This window comes from Acipenser ruthenus, chromosome 14 (genome assembly GCF_902713425.1).
Source record: "Acipenser ruthenus chromosome 14, fAciRut3.2 maternal haplotype, whole genome shotgun sequence".
NCBI classification, from domain to species: Eukaryota; Metazoa; Chordata; class Actinopteri; order Acipenseriformes; family Acipenseridae; genus Acipenser; species Acipenser ruthenus.
Genome location: NC_081202.1, coordinates 33,467,754 through 33,495,228, shown reverse-complemented (window position 1 = coordinate 33,495,228; position 27,475 = coordinate 33,467,754). Strand labels below are relative to the sequence as shown.

At 39.2% G+C, this 27,475-nt stretch overlaps 2 protein-coding genes across 4 annotated transcripts in view; one reads left to right on the top strand and one right to left on the bottom strand.

The window, feature by feature from the left end:
• Positions 1-27,475, bottom strand: part of LOC117419743 (synapsin-3-like) — a 198,558-nt gene that overhangs the window by 73,815 nt on the left and 97,268 nt on the right. The gene's annotated exons all lie outside the window — the stretch shown is intronic.
• On the top strand, positions 1,306-27,475 carry LOC117419744 (metalloproteinase inhibitor 3-like). The gene is made up of 5 exons (XM_034032775.3): positions 1,306-1,559; positions 18,006-18,088; positions 18,480-18,591; positions 20,363-20,484; positions 23,693-27,475. Exons 1-5 carry the CDS (start codon positions 1,430-1,432, stop codon positions 23,888-23,890), a joined length of 645 nt encoding a protein of 214 aa, XP_033888666.1. The 5' UTR covers positions 1,306-1,429; the 3' UTR covers positions 23,891-27,475.

Genomic DNA, 27,475 nt, shown 5'->3' with positions numbered 1-27,475 from the left:
TTGATTGTGTGTAATTGCTGGAATTAAAGCACACTAAAACATGTTTCAAATTTAATTTAAAATTTTAGCCTGTATTCTAAAACTAAAAAAACTGTATATATCTATCTATGGCCAAAGGTTTTGCATCACCCTATAGAATTAAATCATTTTGCTTCATAAAGACAAATGAAACCTGCTGAATAATGGTACGTCAACATATTGAATTACATACCGCTTTGTAGTTTTCCATGTGCTTAATGAAAGTGACAAAAAAGGAAAAATATTTCAAAATCTAATACTGTACTACTATTATGGCTTCCGGTAGACTTTTGCGTTATCATTTTTAGTTTTTGTTGATTACAGTACACGATGTTAAATAAAAGATCTACATTTTGTTCATTATATATATATATATATATATATCAAGGCGACTTACAGAGACTAGGGTGTGTGAACTACGCATTAGCTGCAGAGTCACTTACAATTATGTCTCACCCAAAAGACGGAGCACAAGGAGGTTAAGTGACTTGCTCAGGGTCACACAATGAGTCAGTGGCTGAGGTGGGATTTGAACTGGGGACCTTCTGGTTACAAACCCTTTTCTTTAACCACTGGACCACACAGCCTCCTTTTTTGTGCAGGGATGTCCAGCGGCCCGACCAGGATCCGCGGACTCCTCTGTCTGCCACTTGACGGTTGTAAATAACTCCCATCCTTACACCTTCTTTAACCACTGGACCACACAGTATATATATATATATAAAAAATAATAAGACAAGTAAATAATAAAATGAAAACTCACTATCTGAATAATTAACTACAATGGTTTTACTAAATAAATAGGATTTTTTTAAAAATGTGCTATGGGAGTTTAACAGCCTACATGGGTCAGAGGGCTATAATCATAAAGAAAATGAAGAAAGAATTCAGTTTCATATAAAGAATGTTAAACACTGGGATTCCTTTCCCATTACCCTCTAGCATTTACTTGCAATTCTTTTTTTTCATTCGCTATCTTTAGCCTGCCTTTTTGCCTTCACACAGGTTTATGTTTTTTGTTTATTTAATATGTTGTTTAAGGCTAAACTAGCCACCCTATTTCCCAGCATTTTCCAACATAACATAACACAACACTCACAACTAAACCCATTAGCCTTCACATTATATCATGCTAATCAATTAGTCTAAATAGTTCAGTCTTAAGGGAGGGTGTGGGTCTGTTAACCTTAAATTACATCATGGCTCTCCCCGATTGGCTGCTCATGTTGTGTAAAGGGGTGTGTCTGTCTTTTTATGTCACCGTAGAGAGAGTATATCTAATTTGTAATTCTTGGGGAGTGAAGCAGTGAGACAGAGGAGAGTGCAGAGAGCAGTCAGAGCCAGAGACAGAGTCACTTTAGTTATCCATTGTAACTTCTCTTTAAAAAACTTTTTCTTCTCGCAAAGGAGAATGTCGGTGTTTGCGCACACACTGTTCAGCTTGCTTGTGGTGCTGTGCAGCTTCAGACTCAATGATGTGGCTGAGGCTTGCTCCTGTGCCTTGTCACATCCCCAGGATGCCTACTGCAATTCCGACATAGGTAAGAAGCACTTTTTAATTCTTCTGTTTTAACATGCAGGTCTGTTCCTGTGGGCCAGTGCATTGTAAAAGCTGGAGTTGTTGTAGATTCTTCAAGCAGAATTTTGAATAAATCTAAAGAACCCTCCAGTTTTGAAAAGGTGTCTAAACTAAAATAATGAGGTAAAAGCTCAAGTAAAATTTTGGCTAATGCCTTCGTCAGTGTGACACCTGGTTGAAACCTTTGGGTACTGGACCCAATTTTCTTTAGTTTTATTTGCACTTATGTTAACGCTTAAGGGGAACTTATTAACTGTTAACTAGCTTAACAAATGCATTTTGTGTTAATAGGTCTATATTGTAACCTATTTATAAACTCAAATAAAACCTACATCTCGTTTACTGTCTTTAAACAGATTTAACTCTGTTTTAATAAGCCCAGTGGCTATTATTGACTTGGAGGTGGTCAGTCCTTGATGCTTGCTTTACAGTTATTTTTATTACTTTATAAATAGGTTACTATACAGTATATTAACTTACCATTCACAAAAAAAACATTTTTAACATGTTAGTAACAATCGACCAACTAACAGGGCAGCAGTGTGGAGTAGTGGTTAGGGCTCTGGACTCTTGACCGGAGGGTTGTGGGTTCAATCCCAGATAGGAGACACTGCTGCTGTATCCTTGAGCAAGGTACTTTACCTAGATTGCTCCAGTAAAAAAACCCAACTGTATAAATGTGTAATTGTATGTAAAAATAATGTGATATCTTGTAGCAATTGTAAGTCGCCCTGGTAAGGGCGTCTGCTAAGAAATAAATAATAATAATAATAATAACACAGTGCCCCTTAAAATAAAGTGTGACCTTATTATTAATGGTTGAGATGTGCTGAGCCTTTCTGTTGTGTTATGTAGAAGTCACATTATAATCGAACACATTATACAGAGAATGTGTCAAGTAAACTGTATTCTTTTTTTTTTTTTTTTGCTGTAGTTAGCCAGAAGGTAAACAGCTTCTCCTAATATGCTGCAGTCAGTGTTTGTTCTATATTTACACAAGATATTTGAGTTTTAAAACCAGAGAGCTTTCTATAACAATATTATTAAAAGTTAATTTAAGGGGCAATATGGAATATGGCCACCTGAATTAAAAACATTATTTTGAGTTTGGCTGCACATCACTCACCTTATCCTGCTGTAGGTCACATTAGATACTGAATGCATTTGATAGAGTTCAATGAATTTTGGGCAGGCGTCTATGTTGTTAACCATACAAAGGTATACTATAAATGTGCATGCTTTATCATGGTTTCTACCTTCTCCAAATCTGAAATTTACCAGGCTTAATTTACATTTTAAATCTGCTTTTACCACACTTCTCTATGCTTTTAACATTATATACTGTACCACTGTATCATTTTATAAGGGTGTTCCTTTTTGCAATGATTGAGAAGTTTGATGAAAAAAAAACAGCAGTTGCATTTTAGATAAACGTTTCTAACAAAATAAAACATTTATTTCATTTTAAAAGATCTATTAGACTTCTGTATGTATCTCTTCACATTGTAGTTTGGTGCAAGAGTGGACTTAGTTATCAGGCAGCGACATCATTAACTGGTCTCCATGGAAACCAGCCTCAATGTGCAGTAGTGTTTTGGAGGAGAAATGGCCTCTTGCTGAGGTATAAAACAGCGCAGGCAGGAGCAGTAGCTGGCAAGGTATTTTATTGCTGTTTAACTTGCAGGAGTATCACAACCATGTGTGGTAACAGCTCTACAGAGGTCACAGGAATAAGCCTGTAGTAATGCCCGTTTGTAGTAGTGCCTACGTGTAGTGTCATTTAGCAACTTTCAGCAGTGGCACAGCGCAGCGCAGCACAGCTGTATTCCTAAAAATGAGGCAAAGCAACTCAAGTAACTTTTGAATTAATTTAATAGATGCAACACCTGTTACAGTGGGCATGATTTCCCTGCAACTGTACTGATTATTTTTTTGTTTGTTTGTAAGAAGAACAAATTACATTTACTGTTTCAAAACTAGTAACAAGGAGTTCTTTGGGGTTAATTTTAGGGCTCAAATTGTGGTCTACAATAGCCATAGACAGGAAAATCCTATTTTGCCCTCTATACAACATTGACATTTAAAGAAAAACCACACAATATAGGTTTCACAGATGGTAGTCCAGTATCGGTGCTAAGTAGGGCCTGTAAAACCAGCCGATAAGCAGCTGGACATTTACTTGCAAATGTATGTTTTTAAAATATATCAATATATCATCATCGTGAAACATTCCGGGACTTTCTATGGCATTCTGCCTTTAACAAAATCCTTAATACATTTCTGTCTAGACTGCTGAACAAAAGCAAGACAATAGAAAAAGACCACAGCAAACTTACAGCAGCCAAGACATAACAACTCCCTCTAAACGCAACACAAAGCTGCCATGCTCTGTGCTTGCAGCTAAAGGGTTAATCAAAGAGACACACGCTGTAGTGATTGATGTCTTAGCACCTGTGACGTGTTTGTTTATTCTTTCCTAGGTACAGTAGATACAGTAAATAACGTATTTTCTCGTATAATGAAGATCCTGAAACGTTTAGTACTGTAAGTGGTTTGAATTTGAAATCACATCACACAAGCTCCCCATAGTATAGGGGGCTGATAGCCCTGGCTTTCTTGGAGAGCTCTGTACATGGATAGCCGTCCTTCAAGGTCAGCATGCCACTTTAGTGGAGGGAGGAGGAATGCTGACGGACCCACTGAAGTTCATGGGCATGCTTTTGAAGTGGCCAATGTGAGAACCAGGTTACAAAGTAGACTTGGCAGTGCTGAGATAGCTGGGCCGGGTGCTATTAGAGAAGCAGGGGGGAGGACAGCTTTACTTTTCATACCAGATCCTGACCTGGGGATGTATATCTTTCATCTCTGATCACTATAGCACGGTAAGTGGAGTAAAAATAGAAGACGCGTCAATGTGTACGCCGCCAATTCTAAATCCTTCAGCCTTCCTCTCCTAAATAAACTGGCTTGTTTTCCAAAAACAAAAATCACATGATCGCTTTAATTCTTTTTGATCCAGTGTTTCTAATTGCTGCAGAATGCCAGCCTACTCAGCAATTTGCAAGTTACATAAAATCTAAAGCCGCACAGCCCCACAGACAGAGGGAACTTTGTTCAAGGTCGTCCTGTCCTGTGAAAACACAGACGACTGTGAAGAACTTGTTCCTCGAGCTGGGGTGTTTTGCTGTGTGTGTGTGTGTGTGTTTATCAGTGAGACAGTGCAGTGGCTGTCAGGGTGTTTGTGTATATCACGCACAAATGTTCAAACAAAATATTGGACATAACTAGAGCTCCACATGTTAAACGCACAGTCACTTTAAGAATCTAGTACTGAATCTATCCCAAGCATACTGGAGAAACAACTTGAGGGATTTTGTTTTTCAAGACGCTACATTTCCCAAACTGCAGACACGAAGTTTCATTGAATCCAAGCAAGGGGTCCCCAAGATATAGCCATAGCTCAGCACCTTTAATACAGGACGCTGAATTCTCATTGCCAAGTTTCTGAAGCCTTCATTAGCCAATCCAATCAGACTTGGATTATAAAACGCTTAAGAATATATGCTTAGGAATGTCTGTACCAAGTTCCATCTGAATTGGATGTTCTTATAACATAGTTAACAATATAAGTGTGACATTTGTGTGGACGCCTCCACAATCTTTAAGCCTGATAACAAGCATGGTTTGCGCATGCTTCTCATTTCAGTGCCATGATGTGGAAGCACTGATCTTGGCAACAGGAGTGTAATTAATATTTGAAATAGCTGAATTACACTGGGGGCATGTTGAACCCTTAGGCAGTTGCTGGAAAAGAACATTTCCAGCCTCAGCACACGCAGAACAAAGTGGGGTTTGTTTTTCAGAATCCTCACATGCTCCAAATTCTTTGCTAGCAGCTTCAGAGTGACTCTGGGTTAATATAATAACCCACTATTAAAACTGACAAGTAACAGCCCAGTGCAAACCAGGAGCACTGATCAGGCTCACAGAGCCCCTGCCAGTGGTTTGTAATTCACACTCCACCCCCCTCCTTCCACTGTACCAAGGGAGAATGTCTCAGAACTCGCATGTGTAAGGTGGATTACAATCACTCTTTGGCTGACCCTGGTACTGGGAAAGAGGTCAGATTACTGGTCCAGAGAAAATACTATTGTGTTGCTGTTTGGGGGTGTAAGCAGGGCACACACACACACTCCAATAGAAACAAAGTACCAGTCCCCCCTTAACTTAATGACCTTCAATGCAGGTTCCATGCTGCAGTAAAGGGCAATGGGATCAGCACGGTATGGGACAGTAAGAGCCATTGTAGAATGGAACCCACTGTTCAAGACTGATCAGTACTGTACTTATTTGACTGTATGGTTCTAGGTGGAAGAAGTTTTCCTGTTATTACAGCAAGTTGAAATGAACACAATTGGCTGAACCTGTCCTGAAGGTAATTGGTTCTTGGGAGACAGGCAGAAGTCTCCTTTGTTAGCACAGTATATTGCCAGGAATACAGTGGAGGTATCTGCCGAATACCACACTTGAATGCATCTAGAGAACAGCTTTTCCAATTGTCATGAAACTTTCTAAGGAATTTCTCGGTTACTGGGTGTATGACAATCTGGGGGTATATGGAGGGGTCTGTACGGTATTTTTACAAATAGAGAATCTGGGGGTTAATGGTGCATATGTCCGTATGTATGTATGTATGTATGTATGTATGTATGTCCGTATGTATGTATGTATGTATGTATGTATGTATGGGCAATTTTGCTGCAAAGCTTGTCTGCCTCCCTTAAAACCTCCACCAACAACATCTCCCAGAATACAATGTCTTCAGTTACTAGGAAACTGTACACAAGAAAAACCAAGCCAACAAACATTATCCAACCTCTGGCTAGCAGCCAATCACAGTAAGAATAAGAAAAATTCGAAGCTACACTGTTGAAGCGTAAACACCCCAGTCCAGCTACAAATCCAACTGGAACCATCGTCAGAGGCAACTGCTAAAAAACGGTGCCTATACTGTAATATTAAACTGTTTTATAACTTATGAATGCATTTCCTTATTTTATTTATCTGTATGGCTTTATATTGAAGTTTTAACATGTTCACTGAGTTTAAGAATGTAATGTTTAAATATAAGTAACGTAATTAATTTGCAGTCAGTGTGATACCTCGGAAAAATGCGCTGAGCCAATAAAGAACCTTGTAGAACACACTCGTGATTGTACAGGAGTTCAAGTAACATTGCAGTTAAAATGGAAGGCTCTTTTTTAATACCTACCCCAATACCATTAAAGATTGTACAATATTTTTCGAGATTACTCATGACTTCAAGGTAATTTTGCAGTGTTACAATTAGAGGGTAAGTTACTCCCAGACCCAAAACTTTATCTGGAGTGCTGTGTGTATGTATGCATGCATGTCACATGTATATGTTTAAGAGTGCATAGTGATTTTCATGTTACTGGAGATAAAATTTTGTATTTACAGCCGTGGAAGGTGTGTCAGTTTGTTAACTTTAGAGATAATTAGTGTGTGTCTGTGCCTGTGCGCGTGCATATGAGTGTGTGTGTGTGTGCGTGCGTTTGTGTGTGTGTGTGTGTGTGTGTGTGTGTGTGTGTGTGTTGATGCTCCAGCTCCTAGTTTGTTTTACTGCTGTATTGGATCTGACTGTATTTACATTGGGATTCATCACAGGGGTCACTATAGACTGTTAGTCCTTCTATACAGCTGGTCTCTCATACAGACTTGACTGTGTATTTAGGCAATCTTACTAATATCCACAAAAACAGTATGGGGACATTATTCATGCTGTTACATGGATTGCACAAGCCCTTTTTGGGTCGTGACTAATGTCCTCACCCAGTACAATCCAGTTGAAGCCAGGGGACCAAAGCAGAAGAAAGCAGTTTGAACACGGAAAGAGTGGAAGTCTTTGTATTAACAGTATTTATTCCCCTTCTCTCTCCAGAGAGTAGCCCCTTATTTATACTATACTATATCTGTGCCCATGATCTTCCAATATTTCCTTTGCTTGTTCTGCCAGTGTTGCAGTTTTGCGCTTTTAATCAGGCATATAAACATCCTTATCAGCACGAGGCACCTATTCAAACAGAGAAGCTGGCTTCTGCTCTGTCTGAAACCTAATTACAATGGCAGACATGGTTTTATCTTAGTGTTCAAACAGGCACAAGCCATCTGGTTATTTTATGCAATACCTAGGTATGTTTTGTTTTTTGCTTTGACCTTAATTCAGGATCAGTTCTCCAACTCTACTTGCCAGATTCACCATAGACATATTTAACGCAGGCTAGATCAGCAGAGTGCCTCTAGTTGCAAGAGACAGCGCCACCTGGTGAGCAGGTATTGTGTACAGGTGTTGCGCATCGAAATTTATTATAGCTTGTCACTCCAAATCGTCAACAGCACACCTGTCTTCAGAAAGGGAATATGTACATAATAAAGTTACCAGCCCAGAAATAAACAGCACATGAATTTGATTTGGGGGGCTTGCAAGTAGTCCAAGTTGTTAATTTGTTTTAGAATTGTTTCCTTCAGAAAAAAAAAAATGCTAATAAGAAATAATAATTCGGTCCAGTGTTTCAAATTCCATTCACGGGATGGGATCTGTCTACAGTATAAGGAGTTATGTTAAATCTGTAACTGTCACAACTGGTATATTTCTTGCATATGATTTATAATGTCTGGTAGTTTGATATAACACCACCACAAAACAGGGGAACAACGTGGGTCAGTCCATCCCGCTCATAAATCCTGGTGTTCTTATCAGTTCACCCAGTGGTGCTCTCATGTGGTGACTCCCAGGTCCTGGGATTGTGTGAACCTCTTACCTTGTACAGTTTTGTAGATACATTGCCCTTGCTGGGAGAAAAGCAGCATCCCTCACAGGTCACTGACAACGCGCACTGCACTTGACATTATGAAAGGAAGCTGCTGGCGTGAAGGGGTCAAAGTGCAGGTTGACAGCAGGGTTTGGAAACGGTTCCTGCTCCCCTGATGTCCTGCCACAGCCTTGCACTCTCAGTGCTGAACTCTCATTACTGAGGACTCCTCCTGCTTTCAGGCACAACCCGCCTAATACTTGAAACACAAACAAAAGCCACACATTATCCATGCAATATTTTGAAGCCTATCTGCCTATCTTAAGTAATCTGGCAGCTCTGAAGCACAATGAGGTTCTGGACTTCATCCAGACAGTGCACGGGGTTACTCACACATACACACACACACACACACACACACACACAAGAACCCTGCAGAGATGACAAGCCGCACTGTTCCATACATTAACAGCCATTCCATAGACAGACGGCGCCTCGCTGGGACTCTTAATCCAATTGCAATCTCACCCACTGGCTCCCAATTACAATATTTCCCTTCAAGTTCAAATCACACAAATGGAAACCCTGTGAGTTGGTTACAGAAGTCAGACATTCTTTACACCATTACTGCTTCCTTACTTACTAGACTGAATTAACATTATTTAACACAAACACTGACTGCCATTGTATAAGTGATGCACAAAACCAATGCCTGTCTGCCGTATGTGCAAGAGTATAATATAGTGGTTAATTGAATCAATCACATATTGCAATAAAAACTGCATTTCCTTTGCTCATCATCAACCAATACAAAACCTGCCTTCCTGTGATCAAATACACAAACATGATTGCATTATTTGTTATTAATTTTCCAATGTCCTCTCAATTTTGGAATGTCCAATTATTATTCTGGCTCACCACTGCAACCCCTGAACTGACTCGTGAGAGATGAGGACGAGCACTCGCAGCCTCCGAAACGAGTGCCATCAACCGTACGCTTTGTTTTGCTCTGCAAGCCCGCCGTGCAGCCATAACAGAACTTACAGCGTCGGAGGACCACGCAGTTCTGAATTGCGTACAGACTGGCCTGCAGGAGCTCGGCCAGCCACAGGGGTTGCTGGTGTGCGGTGAGCCAAGGACTCCCCAGCAGACCTAATCCCTACCCCGCCCGGGCAGCGCTTGGCCAATTGTGCACCGCCCGCTGGGAACTCCCGTCCACGGTCGGCAGTGGCATAGCTTGGTTTCGAACCGGCGATCTCCAAGCTGTAGGGCGCATCCTGCACTCCGGGCGGAGTGCCTTTACCGGATGCGCCACTCGGGAGCCCCACCATAGTAGTTTTTAAACTTATTATACAACATGTCTGTGTAACTGAATTAATCTATTTGACTAAGCAGCTGATTTGGTCATTCTGTATACCATGCTGAGACAGAGCATAGCTGGATTTTCTTAAGAGGATTTTACAGCAGTCACCCTGGATTGCATCAACCATTTTTAGGGGACACTCTCTGCAAAGATCCATTACATTGTTAGTCTGTTTGTTAAATGCTGTCAACAGGGGTAATTATCCTTGACAGCACTGTGATTGACAACCTACTTATCTGACCAAAAGAGCCTTTGGATGGCCGAAAACCACACCGCTTCAAGTTTATTGTTTTCCTCACAATAGTGGTTTGGTACCCAGGAGAAAAGCACAAACTCGACAGCTGTTTTAAATAAGAGGTCAGCAGTGATATGGGAGGTGTCAGCCTTTAAGCCATTGGTTCCCTGTACCAGTACTGTGCATAAGCACATCATTTCAACAGGGTGTAAGCTTGGTCTCGAGCTAACCAAGCAATTGAATAAGATCCAGACTCCAAACCTGTCCTAGCCACAAGCTCTTAATGAGACATGCCAGGGGTCGAGACTCAAATCTCTTTACTCTTTACAATGTGTATTTGCACTAACTGTTTTTGAAGGAGAAACCACCCATTCGTTTTAATGCGGTGGTATGTTGTTTGTACTTCTAGAAGCAAAGTGAGGCAAATTGAAAAAAAAAAAACATGGTTTATATATATATATATATATATATATATATATATATATATTTTTTTTTTAAGTAAAAACCATGCAGTATATTGAATGGGGTCTTCATTGTGAGCTGGTCTGTAAGCAGAGCCACAAGGAGGGAGTGGACTGCTGTTGGGGTCTGCTGACTGTATGGAGAGTGCGGAACAGAGAAGGAAACTGCTCCAAAATAATTGCGAGATATCGCATTAAGGGGTCTCTGCTTTCTTGACCAACAGGGCTCCTTATTTTGATGGGTGTTCCTTTCTGATTCCTGTGTTCCCAGTCCCCTGTTATAGAGGAGAGGGAATGTCTAAAATGCATTCACCGCCCTTTCAAGTCTCGAGAGTCGTCAAAGCCTGAAAAATACCCACTCGGAAGGAAATTCCACATTAATCACCCCGGCTCAGCCCTGGTCCCGCAGCCGCGGCTTTGAGGCGAGCAGGTGAAAGTCATGCCCCACTGCCTCTGTGGAAGCTAGCGCTGCTGCAGGTACTGAGGAAGCAGGGGGTATTCAGGAGATTCAGTGAGGCTTAGAGGCCAGGCAGGCGTCAGCAATGCACCCTCTTCTGCCAGGCCAGTTTGGCTGCTTTGTTTGTTTTCCAGCTATTATAGTGAACATAAGGAATGAGGGTTTTTTTAAAGCTCTTTTAAACTCTTCCAGTTTATGGTATACCTAGAAAACACAGTACACCTTGCAGGCTGATCAAGTTCCTGTCTACTCTGTGGACATTGAAAAGCCATTTGCTTCAAATGACATTTTGACAGCGATTGTTTTATGATATCTGCAATCGTTACACAGGTTGCCACTGTAACTGAAAACAAATCATTGAAGTAATGTCTTGGGTTAGCTTTTACATGCACGGAACACAGTTCACAGGTATAGTTCCCTCTCTAATTGACTACCTTCCGAGACTCACAGTCTGTTAGTATGGATGTGGCATATGACTGTTGTGCACTTAACAGTTGTCTGAGTTGTTTATTTCTGGGTTGGTAGCTTTATTAGGTGTGTTTCTGCAATCTGAAAAAATTATGCTAAAGACAATTTGGACAATGGCTTTGAAAATCTAACCCAAAGTCTTTCCTAAGCACTGACCACACGTGGAATGTGGGGTGTCCTGCAGTCAAGTGCCCCCCCCCCCCCAAATCACACTGCCAGTCTCGCATCCATACCGAGCACTAGAACAGATTTATCAAGCTCTTTATCTGTAAAAGAAAACACAGAATCATAATATCTACCTTTACACGACTCGGCTAATGCCTTCATCATCTGGTCTGCTTGACACACAATCGAAAACTAAACCTTTACAGAATTAGTGGAGTGAGCAGAAGGTTCGTTCCAGAACCGAAAAGTCCGTCAAGGTGCTTGGTTACGAGTTTTGAAACATTTTCTCTTTCGATTTACTGCCGTAGGAGACGTAGCTAAAACATTTACCACAGTGAATTTGCACATGTTTCTGAGCAATGTTTTGAATGTTGCTTTATTTCACTATGCATTTGCTTCCTTACACTTTATATATTTATCACACTTTAAAAACGAGATACTCTATACAGTAACTTGTGCCAAAGAAAGTGCTAAGCAAGTTTCATAGATAAGTGTTTCTCTAGATACAAGTAAACGTGTGAGTATGACACATGTAGAGTACCGTCTGTAACAGCACCTCCACTACTCCCTGTCACCAGGGATATGTATCGCAGCAAGAGGTAAGAAAGGACCGAAACTCTGCAATTATTACTGAGAAAAGAAAAAAGTTGAGGAAAAGTACTCTGCAATTTGATTTCAGAGCTTTTAAGTCATGTTTTTTTTTTGTTTTCATTTACGCGATTTTCTCATTGCAGAGTTAAAAATGAGAAGATTGACATCTTGGATTAAAAAGCTTGATAACAATGGCAATTAGAGACAGGTGGGGCTGCAAAGGAAACACCTACAGATCCACACTGTATTGTATACAATTCCCCTGCAGACCAAGAGAGATTCAATTCAAATATAAACATCGAAGGGATTATTGTTTCTTGGAAAAAAAAAAGTCCCTCCTACACCGTGATTCATAAGTGATAGAACCCAGTCCAGGCTGCAGTCCAGGTGTCTGGCAGGGTGCAGTAAACCCAGCTGCTTTGGGAGACAGAGACAATGTGTGGGTACGGTTCACAGGATCCTCACTGCAGTGCTTCTGGGGGCTACTGCCTGTGCTGCTTTTCTATGTATTGCACATCACGAGACCGCAGTACACTAAGGAATTCATAGTGTTGGGTTAACAGGCAGTGTTGTGTAATGCACTGGGTTGGAAATTTGATCTAACAGCACCTTAAAACAGGGAGGCGAACGCAGGTGCTGTTCTTTTTTCATTGAACGTAGTGATCAAATTAAGCAATGCAGAGCAGTGATCAGTGATGATTATCAACACATGTTATCAATCACCATCATCTCATTTGACGTCTTGTTATTCTGTAAGGCTGTACTATTTTCTGAGCTCCTGCTTCTGTGTTACATTTCATATTTTACTAGAACAGTCAGCAATTAAATCAGACCTTGTTAGCGAATTCTGGCAGTCGCTCACTGTTTACGGTTCCTTTTCACTTTTCTTTAAAATGACACAGGGGTACACATGCATTGCGGTTACACTGCATGCAACAGGAGCAGGGTAGACATTTAACAAAGAAAAATGTCAAAGTAATTTACGTTATTTGATGAGTATAATCTCTTTCCATCCACTTTCGTTGTGGTAACATGACAAGGTACAGCTTGGATAAACACATGTCACACATCTTATAAATGCTTCCTATGGTAAAAGCATAGCAAAGATTAATAAAACACAGTAGAAGCATGGTAAGGCATAGGTAAGCATTGTAAAGAATAGCGAGGTATGGTACAGCATATTATAACCATAGGAAAAGTGCAGAAATACAGTGATAAACTTATATAAGTGAACGCTTCCACAGTGGCAGCCAGTAGCCAAACTGAATGTCTGATTCTGTAAAAGTCAGAAGCAGCACAGAACCTTTTATTTATTTCATTCAAATCCAGGAACTTTAAAAAAAGAAATGACCAAAACACTTGTCATATAATAGCTGTAACTACAGGCTGCAGCTAGTGTGCTAGACTCGACCTCACATTTTTATGAGTTCCATAGAGTAGCTATAATGGACATAAAGGATAATGGGTGCATGTCATGTACTGGCTGCGTGTTATATACAAAGTTTGTGGACAAGGTGCACTGGATAGTATCACCATCATCCATAACCATATCCCTGGCATGTGTTTACATATACTACAGGTGGTATATGAGAGGTGTGCATTATACAAGAAAAATGTGTGTATTACAAGTAACACAAAGCTGCAGGTTATATGCAGTTATTCTTTTTAAGATAAAAATCAGCATCTATAAGTGCTCCCTTGTTATTCAGGGATGAAAAAAAGACTCCTATCACATAGCAGTTTCACCCATTCCAGGTTTTACTACAAGCTTGATAAGCCACAGAGTATAGGTAACACGCTCAGGTGTGTCTTATTAAAAACTCCCTGTTATTTCAGGATAATTCATGAATTTAGTTCATTCACATTTAGACCATGCTGCCAGTAAATTACTGCATAAGGACCCTCAACTTATTTGTTGTCAACATTTCACTATTTTTCTATGAGGTCAGCTAGCGTGGTTGTAGCGCTGTATATCCAGGTTCACACATTAGGTTCCCATAGAATGTGTGGCATAATGCGCTTTATATACCACGCAACATATATTCTTTTTTCCGTGTGGGTTGCTGCAGATCTTACCACCCACACCAGCACAGCATTATCAGCGCCACCCAGCCTGCCTTCAATTCAATCCTGTTAGTCTGTGGGACTCGCTGCCTACCGCAGCTTGCCTGAAGAGGGGCAGAGAGGGTGCCAGCAAAGCGAGATTGATGATCTGCTAAATAGAAGGCATTCCTTCTGCAGGCAGCTAACAGCACTTTGTTCTGGTTACTAGCTCGGCAGCAGGAGGTCTGACTGTTAGAGGACACAGTTCTGATGCAGAGGGCTCTGAAGCGCTCGGAAACGTCCGCTCAGGAACAGCTGCAAGCGCGAGCTTAGGAATTATGTGTACCCTCATAAGAAAAGAAAATAATATGAAAAAAATAAGCAATGACCCACATTTGTTGAAAAACAGCCTGCTAGGGATTACAGCAATGCCATACTGGTTTACTATGCGTATCCTGTGCATTTAACATGCTTTTCTGTGCTTTAACTATAAGATTTTCACAGTGGTATATCATAGTTGCATGGGCTGCCTACTATAGTGCTATATCAAAAGAGCTGGGGGGGGGGAGAAAGGGGCTATAAAATTTCTCATTTGACACCAGTTAATGATTTGTAATACTTCCAGTATGTGATATATATAAGAACATAAGAAAGTTTACAAACAAGAGGAGGCCATTCGGCCCATCTTGCTCGTTTGGTTGTTAGTAGCTTATTGATCCCAGAATCTCATCAAGCAGCTTCTTGAAGGATCCCAGGGTGTCAGCTTCAGCAACATTACTGGGGAGTTGGTTCCAGACCCTCACAATTCTCTATGTAAAAAAGTGCCTCCTATTTTCTGTTCTGAATGCCCCTTTATCTAATCTCCATTTGTGACCCCTGGTCCGTGTTTCTTTTTTCAGGTCGAAAAAGTCCCTTGGGTCGACATTGTCAATACCTTTTATAATTTGTTCAAGACTGAATAGATTCAATTCTTTAAGCCTCTCTGCATATGACATGCCTTTTAAACCTGGAATAATTCTGGTTGCTCTTCTTTGACTCTTTCTAGAGCAGCAATATCCTTTTTGTAACCAGAACTGAAGACAATATTCCAGATTAGGTCTTACTAATGCATTGTAAAGTTTTAACATTACTTCCCTTGACTTAAATTCAACACTTTTCACAATATATCTTAGCATCTTGTTGGTCTTTTTTATAGCTTCCCCACATTGTCTAGATGAAGACACATCTGAGTCAACATAAACTCCTAGGTCTTTTTCATAGATTCCTTCTTCAATTTCAGTATCTCCCATATGATATTTATAATGCACATTTTTATTGCCTGCGTGCAGTACCTTGCACTTTTCTCTATTAAATGTCATTTGCCATGTGTCTGCCCAGTTCTGAATGCTGTCTAGATCATTTTGAATGACCTTTGCTGCTGTAATGGTGTTTGCCACTCCTCCTATTTTTGTGTCGTCTGCAGATTTAACAATTTTGCTTACTATACCAGAATCTAAGTCATTAATGTAGATTAGGAATAGCATAATACTGATCCCTGTGGTACACCACTGGTTACCTTGCTCCATTTTTAGGTTTCTCCTCTAATCAGTACTTTCTGTTTTCTACATGTTAACCACTCTAATCCATGTGATATCATCCTGTATTAGAGCTGCTGAATGTGTGTATTGTGATGGAGGTCCAAGACTATATATAGTCCACCAGATGGTATGAATACACACTCCCCCAGTCTCATTTAACAGAACAGTCCACCATTAACGATCATTTGATCTTATTGCACATCTTACATACAGCCTATCAGTAATGTACATATTTTATTTTGACTTTACCCCTAATTGTTATAAACGCCTGTGGTTACCAATGAAATGTTTAAATGCCAGCTAACATCTCGCTTCTTCTATAGAAAAGGAGCTTTACAGTGTAGTTTCCTTCGAACGCAAGACAAACGATTGTAACATACACTGTTTATTTCTGATGAATGGGAAACAAGCGCCACTTTTCCATATGATCGCTGACTTGTATTGGCAAGGGAACCATTCTGTTTGAGGGTCTTTATAAATAATTAAGGGGCCTTCATCCCCCCATCCGCTCCCCCACGGGACAGGGTACAGTCAGACCTCAAAGGGCTTGACCTGCAATCCACAATGAGATGAAACAAATTACTTTGGCAAGCCTTTCCGCGGAGGGGACTGTGGGGGTGAGGGCTGCGCAGATTGTTAAGAGACCGCACAGGGAAGATAAGGTTTCACTTGTTGTAAAAAAAAGTTTTTCACAGGAGCTGGGCTCTGCTTAGATTGCTGAACGCTGCACATTGTAGAGTTTTTGGGGGCGTGGCGGATTGGGGGCGGGGTTTAGACAATCGATCTGGTAGATTCTGAGTAAATTTTCCATTGAAATGCTGCGTAAAAAGCAACACGCACTCCAACAACAACAACTTTGAAAAGCGCTTTTGTGTTTTATGTCGTCCCAAATCCACACCAACAGATTAATTTGTGAAATTCTGATATTAAGTGATTGATCAAGGTCAGCCACTGACTTAACAAAATATTAATGAACAACCCATAGTGAAATATTCTCATAGTAATGTTTTCTATATTTTTCCCCAAGCTTACAGTATACCATAAACAAAAGTCTTTGTGCTCTATGCTTTAAACATGATTGCCTATACCATGTCATACTTCCACTGCACTGCTACATTGACTATGCTATTACTACGATTAACAGTTATGTAATAGGGCAAAGTCTGTATTGGTTGCAACCTAAGCTGCAATACAGGAGGTCTTAATGTAAACCTCTTGCCCTGAACAGCAGAGAGACAACAGGTGTCTTGTGTAAAAAAAACAGCAGAGGCGTAAAGGCAATCGGGCATGACGCTGGCCACCTCACACCCCTTGCACACAGAGGCTATGAAAACAAGCACATCTCCCAGGACCCCAATGAAAACAAGATGATGCGTCTCGTGGGGCTGTTTAAAGTTTCAATCCATAGATAATGTGTGTGGGCCTTCACAGTAACACTTTGATTCAGATGTTTAAGAGGCCTAGTTAGGATAAACTAAATGGAAACAGTTATCTCACACAAGACAGAACAATAATAACCTACAGTACATGTAAATATTACATGACTTAAAATGTTGCTGGTAAATGCTACCAACAATTAGCTGCTTCAGCAGTCGCCAGAAGACAATAAACAAAAGCCTATGTGACACCAGGCAGATTATCAAGCAACTCTTTTTAGGGGACATTTTCAAGAATTTTATTTTAGCCAGCAGCTGAAATGAAGCTTATTTACAGCAGATACTGTGGCTTAACTATTCACTGTGAAAACTGCTAAAAAATGCCACCCTCAACAAGTTGATTGATAAATTCCCATAAAAAGTAACCCTAAAGCAGTCTGGCATTTCATGGGATAAAGAGTTTCTGTGATCCAGCTTTAGATTTGAAATACATCAGGAATGAGAGGATTTTGTACAACAGTAGATGACATTGTTTAAAAGATACAGTTCATGGGTAACACTTGCAGGGAATGATTTCCAAAGCTATTTACTTCAAAAATACCTGTTATAATCATTATAAGAAGTCAAGTCCCCACTGGAGCCTATTAGCAGCAACTACACTTAGAATGTCACTAAGAGTGTAGATCTCACACTCAAAATGTCAATGACAAAGCTTTCTAAACATTTAGACCACAACAGGTTCTTTACAAACAGATTAAATGTGTTGACATCCAGTTGTTTTTTTTATTTGGATAAAATGTCTGACTACAGATTTGTGTTATTCCTCTCTGTCGCTTCAGTGATCAGAGCCAAGGTGGTTGGGAAGAAGCTGCTGAAGGACGGCCCATTTGGAACAATGCGCTACACTGTCAAACAGATGAAAGTAAGTATTGGAGTCTGAAAACTTCTTTGTACAGTTTACCCAAGCTTTTCCTTTTTCTCAAAACGGACGAATGGTGCCAGCATCTGATACAAGAACAGAAAATGAAAAGGCACATTGTTGCTGCATGACAATGTGATGAAACAAAGCCTGGCCAATATACCTATCACTAGGTGACACAGCGGACGAAAACACTGGCCTTTCATGTCTAACCCATTGGGTCTGAATCCAGCTCAGATTACAAGTGGAATTAGATGTGTGACACAGTCCCAATCTGTTTGCTAATTTGTTAAAATATTTCAGCTATTAAGAATATGGAGACCAGCGCAGTACTGGAAATGTCTATGTCTTCAGTGTCTTGGTTTCCTGTCAATGCTGCCTCTGTGTTTTTCAGATGTACAAGGGGTTTAATAAGATGCAGCATGTTCAGCACATCTACACCGACGCGTCTGAGAGCCTGTGCGGCGTGAAATTCGAGGTGAACAAGTACCAGTACCTCATCACAGGTGAGCTCCGTTCAGAGTGTGCACTCGGTGTGCTTAAAACGACATCAACGCTATAAACATTTGAGATATTATAGCAGTGTAAGTTAACAGCTTTACCTTCTCGAAATACCCGTAAAAATAACCGAATTCAGCATTTCACAGGAACTAACAAAGCCAGGCACCCTTTCCACAGCAGCAGTGCAGAGTGCTCTAGCGACTTCACTGCACTGTAGTCTCAGACGTGAAGGAAAGCATGAGGGCCATCACAGCGAACTATTTTTAAAAGGAGAACGGAGCACCTGCTACATGGTTGGGCCCCTGCCTTGTATGATAAACCATTAGAAAACAGTCTCCGTTAATAGAACACAAATGACCTTTGAGAGCTGCAGGACTTGGATGTCACTTTTATAGGTGCTGTTAAAAGCCAATCAGCATAAAATATATTCCGCACTGTGATCAAGGCTATGAACCTTACACCGCGAAGCGAGAGTTCATTTCGAGCTATGAACAGGGCACATGACTGGCAGTAAAAGTTGATTAATAACAGACAGCTTAATAACACTGGCCCACATAAACACAGAGTCATGGGGGAGTCTCCTGTATCCACTGCATGACTGGAGCAGCAGGCTGAATGAAGTACCCATTGGGACAAGATTTTCCATGAACAGAATAATGAAAAGAAATGAACATGATTATACATCACAGGCTCGATTCTTAAAGGTATTTACTCCAAATCGTCAGCAGATAGTACACAATAGAATTACCAAAACCAGAAATAACCAAAACATGGGCTTAACCCAGGGGCTTCTAAAGCTGTTTGTTTCTTAGTCTTTTTAGAACTGAAAAAGTTTTTTTTTTTTTTTTAATTTAGACCAAAAAATGCTCTAAAGACGATTTACTGGAAATAGCTTCCATCAAGGGATGTTTTGAATACAATTAAAGAATGAACTGCAGACACCACACCTCTCTCCCAGCCCGCTGCTGCAGTATCAGGGCCATTCCACACATTCCTGTGCGAAGGAGGGCTAATGCAGTAATTACAGGGCTGGCTGGTTACTCATTTGACCAGTCACTGAAGGGCAATGAGGGTGTAGAGAAACAAGCAGCAAACCTCTACACATGGTACCAAGAGATGCAATCAACCTTTAATAACTGGGACTGCTAAACTGTTCTGTGTAACAAATGCTTTTGTCCATAACTTCAAACACACAATCATGCAAGCTGAAAAAGACTGAACAAGTCCAGCAGTTTAAACAGCAAGGGTCTGTTCAACATATCAATACTGGGGCAGGCCTGAAGAGTGCAACAACATTTAAGTAATTTGTTGCCACAGTAAGAAGCTCATTGGTGTGTTGGAATTGATTAAAAGGGAATTGGAATTGGGAATTGATTTTAAGGAATTGAGAAACAGGAATTGACCCCAACCCTGTCAGCAGTAGATCGATATCAAATCGATTGTCTGTCTGTCTGGTTAGGCTTGCGGGCTGGCAGAACTCGATCTGATGGTGGAAGTTACCTAAAGAGTGTCCAATGTGGGTTTTAAATCTCTCTCTGGCAGAAAATAATATGTAGGCAGAACACAGAGGCGTGAATATATGATATTGTTAGGGAAGTACTGGAGTTATAAATAGCAATTATACAACATGATACACACAGGTGACTTTTGCCTAATGTCTGGTTGCAGATTGGATTGCATATTGTAGACTGCAGATGGAAAACTGGCATAAGTTCCATTAAAAATGGTTTGCACAGCTTGCACAGGCTGACTCCTTGTATCTCGTGTCCCTTGCAGGCAGAGTGTTCGATGGGAAGGTGTACACTGGGCTGTGCAACTTCAATGAGAAGTGGGAGAGGCTGACACTGTCTCAGAGGAAAGGCCTGAACCACCGCTACCAGCTGGGCTGCAACTGCAGGGTGAGTCTGCCCGGCTGTGCCTCTAAACGGACTGGCAATGCCAACCAGAGCATGAGACAGAGGTCTGCAAGTCAAGACGGTGTGCTCAAACACAGCATCAATCTGTGAACTCTGCAGGGGTTTTATTAGCATGCTGCCGTACTAAATGTTTTTTTTTATTATTATTTTGTATTTCTCTTCTGTCACGTCAAAAAGGTTATGAACCCATTTCTCGTCACAAGCTACCCGCACCTGTTGCATACTCGAGTCGTAAATATTATTCCTTTTACAGTCTGGCTGCACATGTGCTGAGGTCGTCAGCGGTTTCGAAAAATAAGTAGATTAACAGTCGGGAAGCGTTTTGCACACAGCATCCCCAATTCTTTGAAATACTACCCCGAGAGAAATTCTTCAGTTGCAAAAAGCTTTCATTTTGTTTGTATTCAAAATGGAATTGAATTGGAAGCCAATATGATTCTTTTGACATTCCAAAAGCATACCTTGGGAGCAAACAATTATAATAATAGAAATGTAACTTAATTCTGGCTTATACTTTGAATCAAAACTTGTTCTGCTAAATGAATGCTTTATGCAAAATTGTCTCTTGATTTTAGATTGACTTAACAAGAATCCGTTATCCTTGTACAGTGAAAAAAACAGGATTCTAATTTGGTGTAGATGGATTGTCTAACTTTCCCAATTTAATAATGGAATCATTTTGAGACTTCTAGGCTGCTGATTTCTAGAAGGTGTTTTTGGATGAATAGGTGCCTGAACATTGAGGAGAAAGGTTATGACCTGTAAGTGTAGAATACAAACAGCTTTCTGTTTCTGACTCGTGATAAACATCTGTGTGTTTTTATACTTCAGTACCTCGACAAAGCTTTCTGATTGCATAGTCGTAGGCATCGTGTGCAATTCGAAATAGACTGTAGTGTGGCAATGCAGCCATTTCAGTTTAGTTTTAGATGTTTGCAGTGCAGACAGACTGTAAAATAAACATTCATGAGCAGACACTTCTTTACTGTAAGCTAATGCCAAAGCTACATTTCTAGCCTCATTTTAGACCCTTTTTAGACCTTTGCTCACTCACGTCTCATATAAAATAATGGTAATATTTTAAAATAATGGCTACAAATTCATAATTAATTCCAACTGAATACCAGAGGAATAACACCTGAATACACTCTATTTGGCAGTTTATTGGGGGGGGCCACAATTCTTTTTAAATGGCTTGGAGTTTATCTTAAAATACAAATGGCAAAACTAAGCTTTGCAAGGAATAGACCAAGCAAAGCAAACTAACAATTTTATTTAATCAAAAGCATGTCATGCTGTCTAGAGGCTCTGGTATTAAAATGGCATATTGATCATGGTTTAAGGAATTCACCAAAGAAAGGTTATTTTTAAAAACAAATAATTAAAAAAAGCTACAAGACTAATCATTGAATATGTTTACTCCTTTCCTTGGGAAGTCTCTCAAAATCAGACTCAATAAACACTTCTATACCTGCAAAACCCTCCAATTATAAAATAAATCAGAAGTGCAAGAAAGACAATCATTTCAACAGGATTCTCGTTGAAACGCTTGTCCTAATTGTATAATAAAGTTTTAGTTTTGTTTTACAGCAACGTGGCCTTAGGATTGAATTTCAGTTATGGTGCTGCTACTCTAAAAAGGGCCAAAAAAATTAAACAAAACCAACCACAGCTGTGATACAAAGATAACTGATGATTTTTACAAGGGTAGCAGTGCCGTCATTAAAATTGAATCCCTGGGTAGGCCCTATCCAGAACATTACAACAATGAATTATTTAAATGTTTAAAGTCTGCTTTGATAAATTAAACACTTTCTAGTTGTGAAAGAGGCTGTAAATTTACATTTAATAGATGCTGGCTGCTGGCTGCACAGACCCCAATTAGCACTACTGTAGGGTTGTGTTTCACTCTCTTATAATTACAACATTTATTCTGTTATTGACATTATCCATGACTACCAACACAGTATAATTAAGACTTGAATGACTCATAATTGAAACTTAACCAGATTACATGTATTTGATTCCAAAGCACAAACGTACTTGTATTAAACTTCGGTTACATTGAGTTATGTAAGGTGGTCACTAGCATCAAACAGCAGATTTAAGATAATGGCCAAGTTCCCTGTTTCTGCTGGGAGGCGTCAGTATGTGACTCCTTCAGGTGGTGGATAGGGGATCTGGAGGTGGGGTTGTGTCTATAACTACCACTATGTATACTGGAAACATATCGTTTAAAATAGGATGGGACCTCTTACCATAACTATTCCCTCTTACCTGTTCTTTTGAAGTTGTCCATAAACCAATTTCCATCAAAACAGGTCATTATGCTCATCACCCATTATGATATATACTATAGGTTAAATATATATATATATATATATATATATATATATATATATATATATATATATATATCTTGTCAAATCTTGATATAATACATCTGTTAAAACCATGTCTTTGAACTTCTTTCATTCATTTCCACTTGTCATTTTTTTCCTTGTGTACATTGTTCACCGAGCACATAATTCAGCATCACAAAACTCCCGCTTATAGCTAGAAAACACTCTCCCTCCAGTTGCTGGTCCACTCAGTGTACATGATCATCACATTCCTCTGCACTACCTGAACCTAAGGTACATTAGATAGTCCAAGGTTAGTGATAATCGGGGACTGTGAAACCAGCCATAATCATTAAAACTTTTGCATAAACAGTCGTTTACAATTTTCAATGACAAATGTGCCTCGATGTAGTATTTATATTTTACTTCTCTATATATTTAAAATGTTAAAATTTTCTTCACACACAGTATTGATTTACTATTTATAGTTGCATTTTTCACACAGTATTAAATACAATTTGTTTAATCCATTCAACACACTATAAAGATAAAAAAAAATAATAATAATATGAAACAATCCAAGACCCCAATTAAAACAGCACAGTTAAACATTTTGTAAAATACTATTCTGTTTAGGAATTTTATTTTCCTTTAAAACGCCTTAAAAAGATGTCAACAACAGACTAGAATAAATAAAGTATATGCAATTGACCAAAACAGACTTTAAAACACTAAACAACTCCTTTGGGATACGGCCTGCCGACTATAACAAATGTTTTATGTATTTATCTGGGCTCTGCTTTAACACTGCTTCCTGCTTCAACTGCAGCCTGCTTGTTTATTTGTAGATTAAACCCTGCCATTACCTGCCCTGCTTCGTGACCTCCAAGAATGAGTGCTTATGGACGGATATGCTGTCATACATTGGTTACCCTGGGCACCAGTCCAGGCACTATGCTTGTATCCAGCAGAAAGAGGGGTACTGCAGCTGGTACAGAGGATGGGCACCCCCCGACAAAACCATCATCAACACCACTGACCCCTGAGTGACCCCCAACGCACACACAGACGGGGAGGGGGGTGGGGGTGGGACAAGGGAGCGGGGTCGATGGGACTCTTACTCCAGTGTGACAATGCAGTGACACATTTTGGTGCCTGTTGTTTCCTTGCAGAATTAGCACTTCAATTATATCTCTGCCATGCTGTAATTATTTTATTTTCGTCAGATTTTATATTTGCTCTGCAACAGTGGTCTTCAACCTCCTTTTTGTTTGGTTTAATTCACGCGAGAACATTTTATTCTAAAACAATCAAAAGCAATATTCAAAAAGTTTATTAAAAAATAAAAGAAACATTTTTGGCTGATTACTCTGATAATGGTATCAGCCAAAATGTTAGTCTACTTTATTTTAGTGTTTACCTTTTTGATATCTGAAGCTGGTCTTAACTTTTTTTTTTGGATAACATCATTAACAATTTGGATGGTTAAATGTATGTTCATACTGATCTGATAAACCTCACTATGATTTTTTTTGCAAGAAACAAAGTGTTTGTCAACTTTAAAGTACAACCCTTATAAAAGTTTCCCCATGTAAAAGCATAGTGAAAGCATGGTAAAGCATATGATAAACAATATTAATAAACATGGCACACCAGGGTAAACTAAGGTAAATGCATTGTATAATCAGAATGGTTAAACTGCAAAAATATTGTGGTAAACCTTTATAAGGGACTAGACAATGCCTTGAACCTGTTTTTACAAAGGTTGAAGTCCACTGTTTCACATCACCCATTTGTGTCAGACAAAAAAAAGAAAAAAAAAGCTATTTAAGAAGTTATTGAACAATGATGTTATCTGCAGTTTATAGAGATTTTGTTTTATATATATTTTATTAAATAACTGTATCTGGTAATGCATTTCTATTTATTACTGTTCCCCTTTATTTTCTGTACCATGCACAATGTGTGCTGGACAGCTCCTTTTTAGAATAGTTGTTAAAACAAAATGTATTTTGAACTGAACTGAACTGACAAGCAAAAACTAGCCTTCAATGTAACACCCCAGCAAAGCATCTTATAGGTTAGAAATAGGTATCAAGCCTGGTTTATTGTGTGTGTGTGTGTGAGAGTATATATATATATATATATATATATATATATATATATATATATATATATATATATATATATATATATATATAATGACATAAGCTAAGTACAACAGGGCATGAAATAAATTAATCAACCTCTATTCCCTCATTTGATTTTCTTTCAGTAAAAAGCAACTTTGCTACGCGTATCACAATATGACAGCTTATTAGAAAGCTGTAACAAAACTCATGACAATATTCACAATTTTTTTTTTAATTAAGAAAAAAAAGTAACATGATTAACACGCAAGTTACACATTTGTAAATGTCCAAAAAAGCTAAGCCCACACAGATTTCTCCTTTTCCTTTTTACTAATTATATATGGTACTTGATTTTACTTCATGCCTTGGGTACTACAGAAATGACATTTTGAATGCTTTAGACTGTCAACTGGTGGATTTTGATAAAATAAAACTCAAAATAGTTTTTAGCATTAAATGATTCTGACAAAATGGGTGCAAATAATATATTGTCACTTACCACATTTTTTTATTTTTTATTTGTATTTGTTTTGCCTCTGTATATTTTTTTGGGCATCTAATATAATCTTGAGTTCATTCCTTTTGAAACAGAGTTGCCACAGTACGGGAAAAAGCAATAGGCAACATTGATTAAATTAAAAAAAAAAACACAAAAAAACGAACTAACTGAAAGCTCCTCCACAAATACTACAGAGATCACAGGGTCGACTGCCATGATCTTAACCCTTATTAGCATTTCAGAATGTAAGAAAAGCACAGGCGATGTATAGACCTGCCTTGGTTTAGATCATTGGAACAATGTGACCATCCGAACCCCAAAGACCAGGCTGACTGGCTTACAAATTAAAAGAGAACTAGTCTGGGTTGTATTTGACAGAGCTAGACAGAGCGACTTTTCTAATGAGTGCACTTGCATACATTTCCATCACAGATCTTTCTATAGTCTTTGAAACATTTTGTGATGAAGACTCACAAACGCTGCTCTGCATTAACAAAGCAATATTACAGAACATGTTGGAAGTGAGCTCTTGCATTGGCCTGCCAGGGCAGTAGGTAAGCAGTCTAAAGCATAGACAGGTATGGTAAAGCATAGTAACAAAACATTGCAAACCAAGGTAAAGTATGATAAATGCATATTATAACCATGGGAAATCTGCAGAATTATCGTGCAAATTTACTGGGGTAAAAAGAAAGAAATGTGTGATTGTCTTTTAATCTCTTTGTTTTATATTTTTATAATAAAGATACAATTTTTAAAAAAATTCTAGAACTTTACAAAGTGTGGTGTGCAGCTGTTGTACAGAGTGATTGTTTATAAGCTTTGTAGAAATCAGGCTGGCAAAAAAGGTGCTGCTTTTACACATCATTTTAAGAACCGAGGAACTGAATTATCAGCAGCACAGTACAGTATGTATGTGTGGAAAGCATCCCATTATATAATGAGCATCAAAAGAAACCTATCACTTATATTTGAGCATCAAAATACACATATCACTTATATTTGAGCATCAAAAGAAACATATCACTTATATTTGGATAGAATTCACTAGATGAAATTGCTGGCTGTGAGCACCCAAGATGGTGAGCCACAGTATGCTGCCCTAGTCCAGCCTCCAACATGTCGATTGCACGAAGGCGCTGCTCTCTTGACAGACGTGGCATATTGTTTTTTTTTGTGATTTTCTTTATTGCTTTTATTCAAGCTTGCAATTCAACAGCTGAAATCACTCCATACCCAGTGTACAATCAACTGTCTCACTAATTAAGTGATTAAGTGCATGTGCTTCAGTCATACATGTCTATGCTCGGTATATAATTAAATCCAACACAAAGTGTTGCACAAACAGATTCCAGGCTGCATTGTTTTTCTTGTCCTAAAGTAACATGCAGAGGCAATAGAATGTCCACACAGTTGTATCGATTATCTGAAAATCAGCTGCAGTCTCACTGCATCCTGCATGGTTCATGTATAGAAGAATAAGTTACAATCCGAAATATCTACAGATTGATTGTAGTTGAGTGATAAAGTTCCTGAAAGGACTCCATCAAAAATGAAGTGTTTTACAGATACATTTGCCTTGTTTCAATCAATGTTATCACAGGAGTCTGACTTCAATCAAAGCGTATGGCGCTGCCATAGCTATACCTAATGACTGTTATGGCGATGCCGTCATTTTGATTTAATCCAGATTAGGTTGTGTAGAGGTTACTATCACTCATTTAAATGAAGCATCTTCATAGACACCCCTGTGAGAGTCACTTGGTTTACTTGTAAACGGCTGCTACCCACTACTCCCTGTGGCTCTTATTAGTTTCTACTAGCACTGACCATGTATTATGAGAATGTATCCGATGCTAAACTGGCAGCACTGTTTAAAGTTTCTTCCACGTCATTTATGAATTTTTATTCTGTAGATGTATTTTGTCTTTGAGGTAACAATTTCTACACTTTTTACAGTGTCTTTATTCTGAACAATAAAGTTCTCATCACAAAATTAA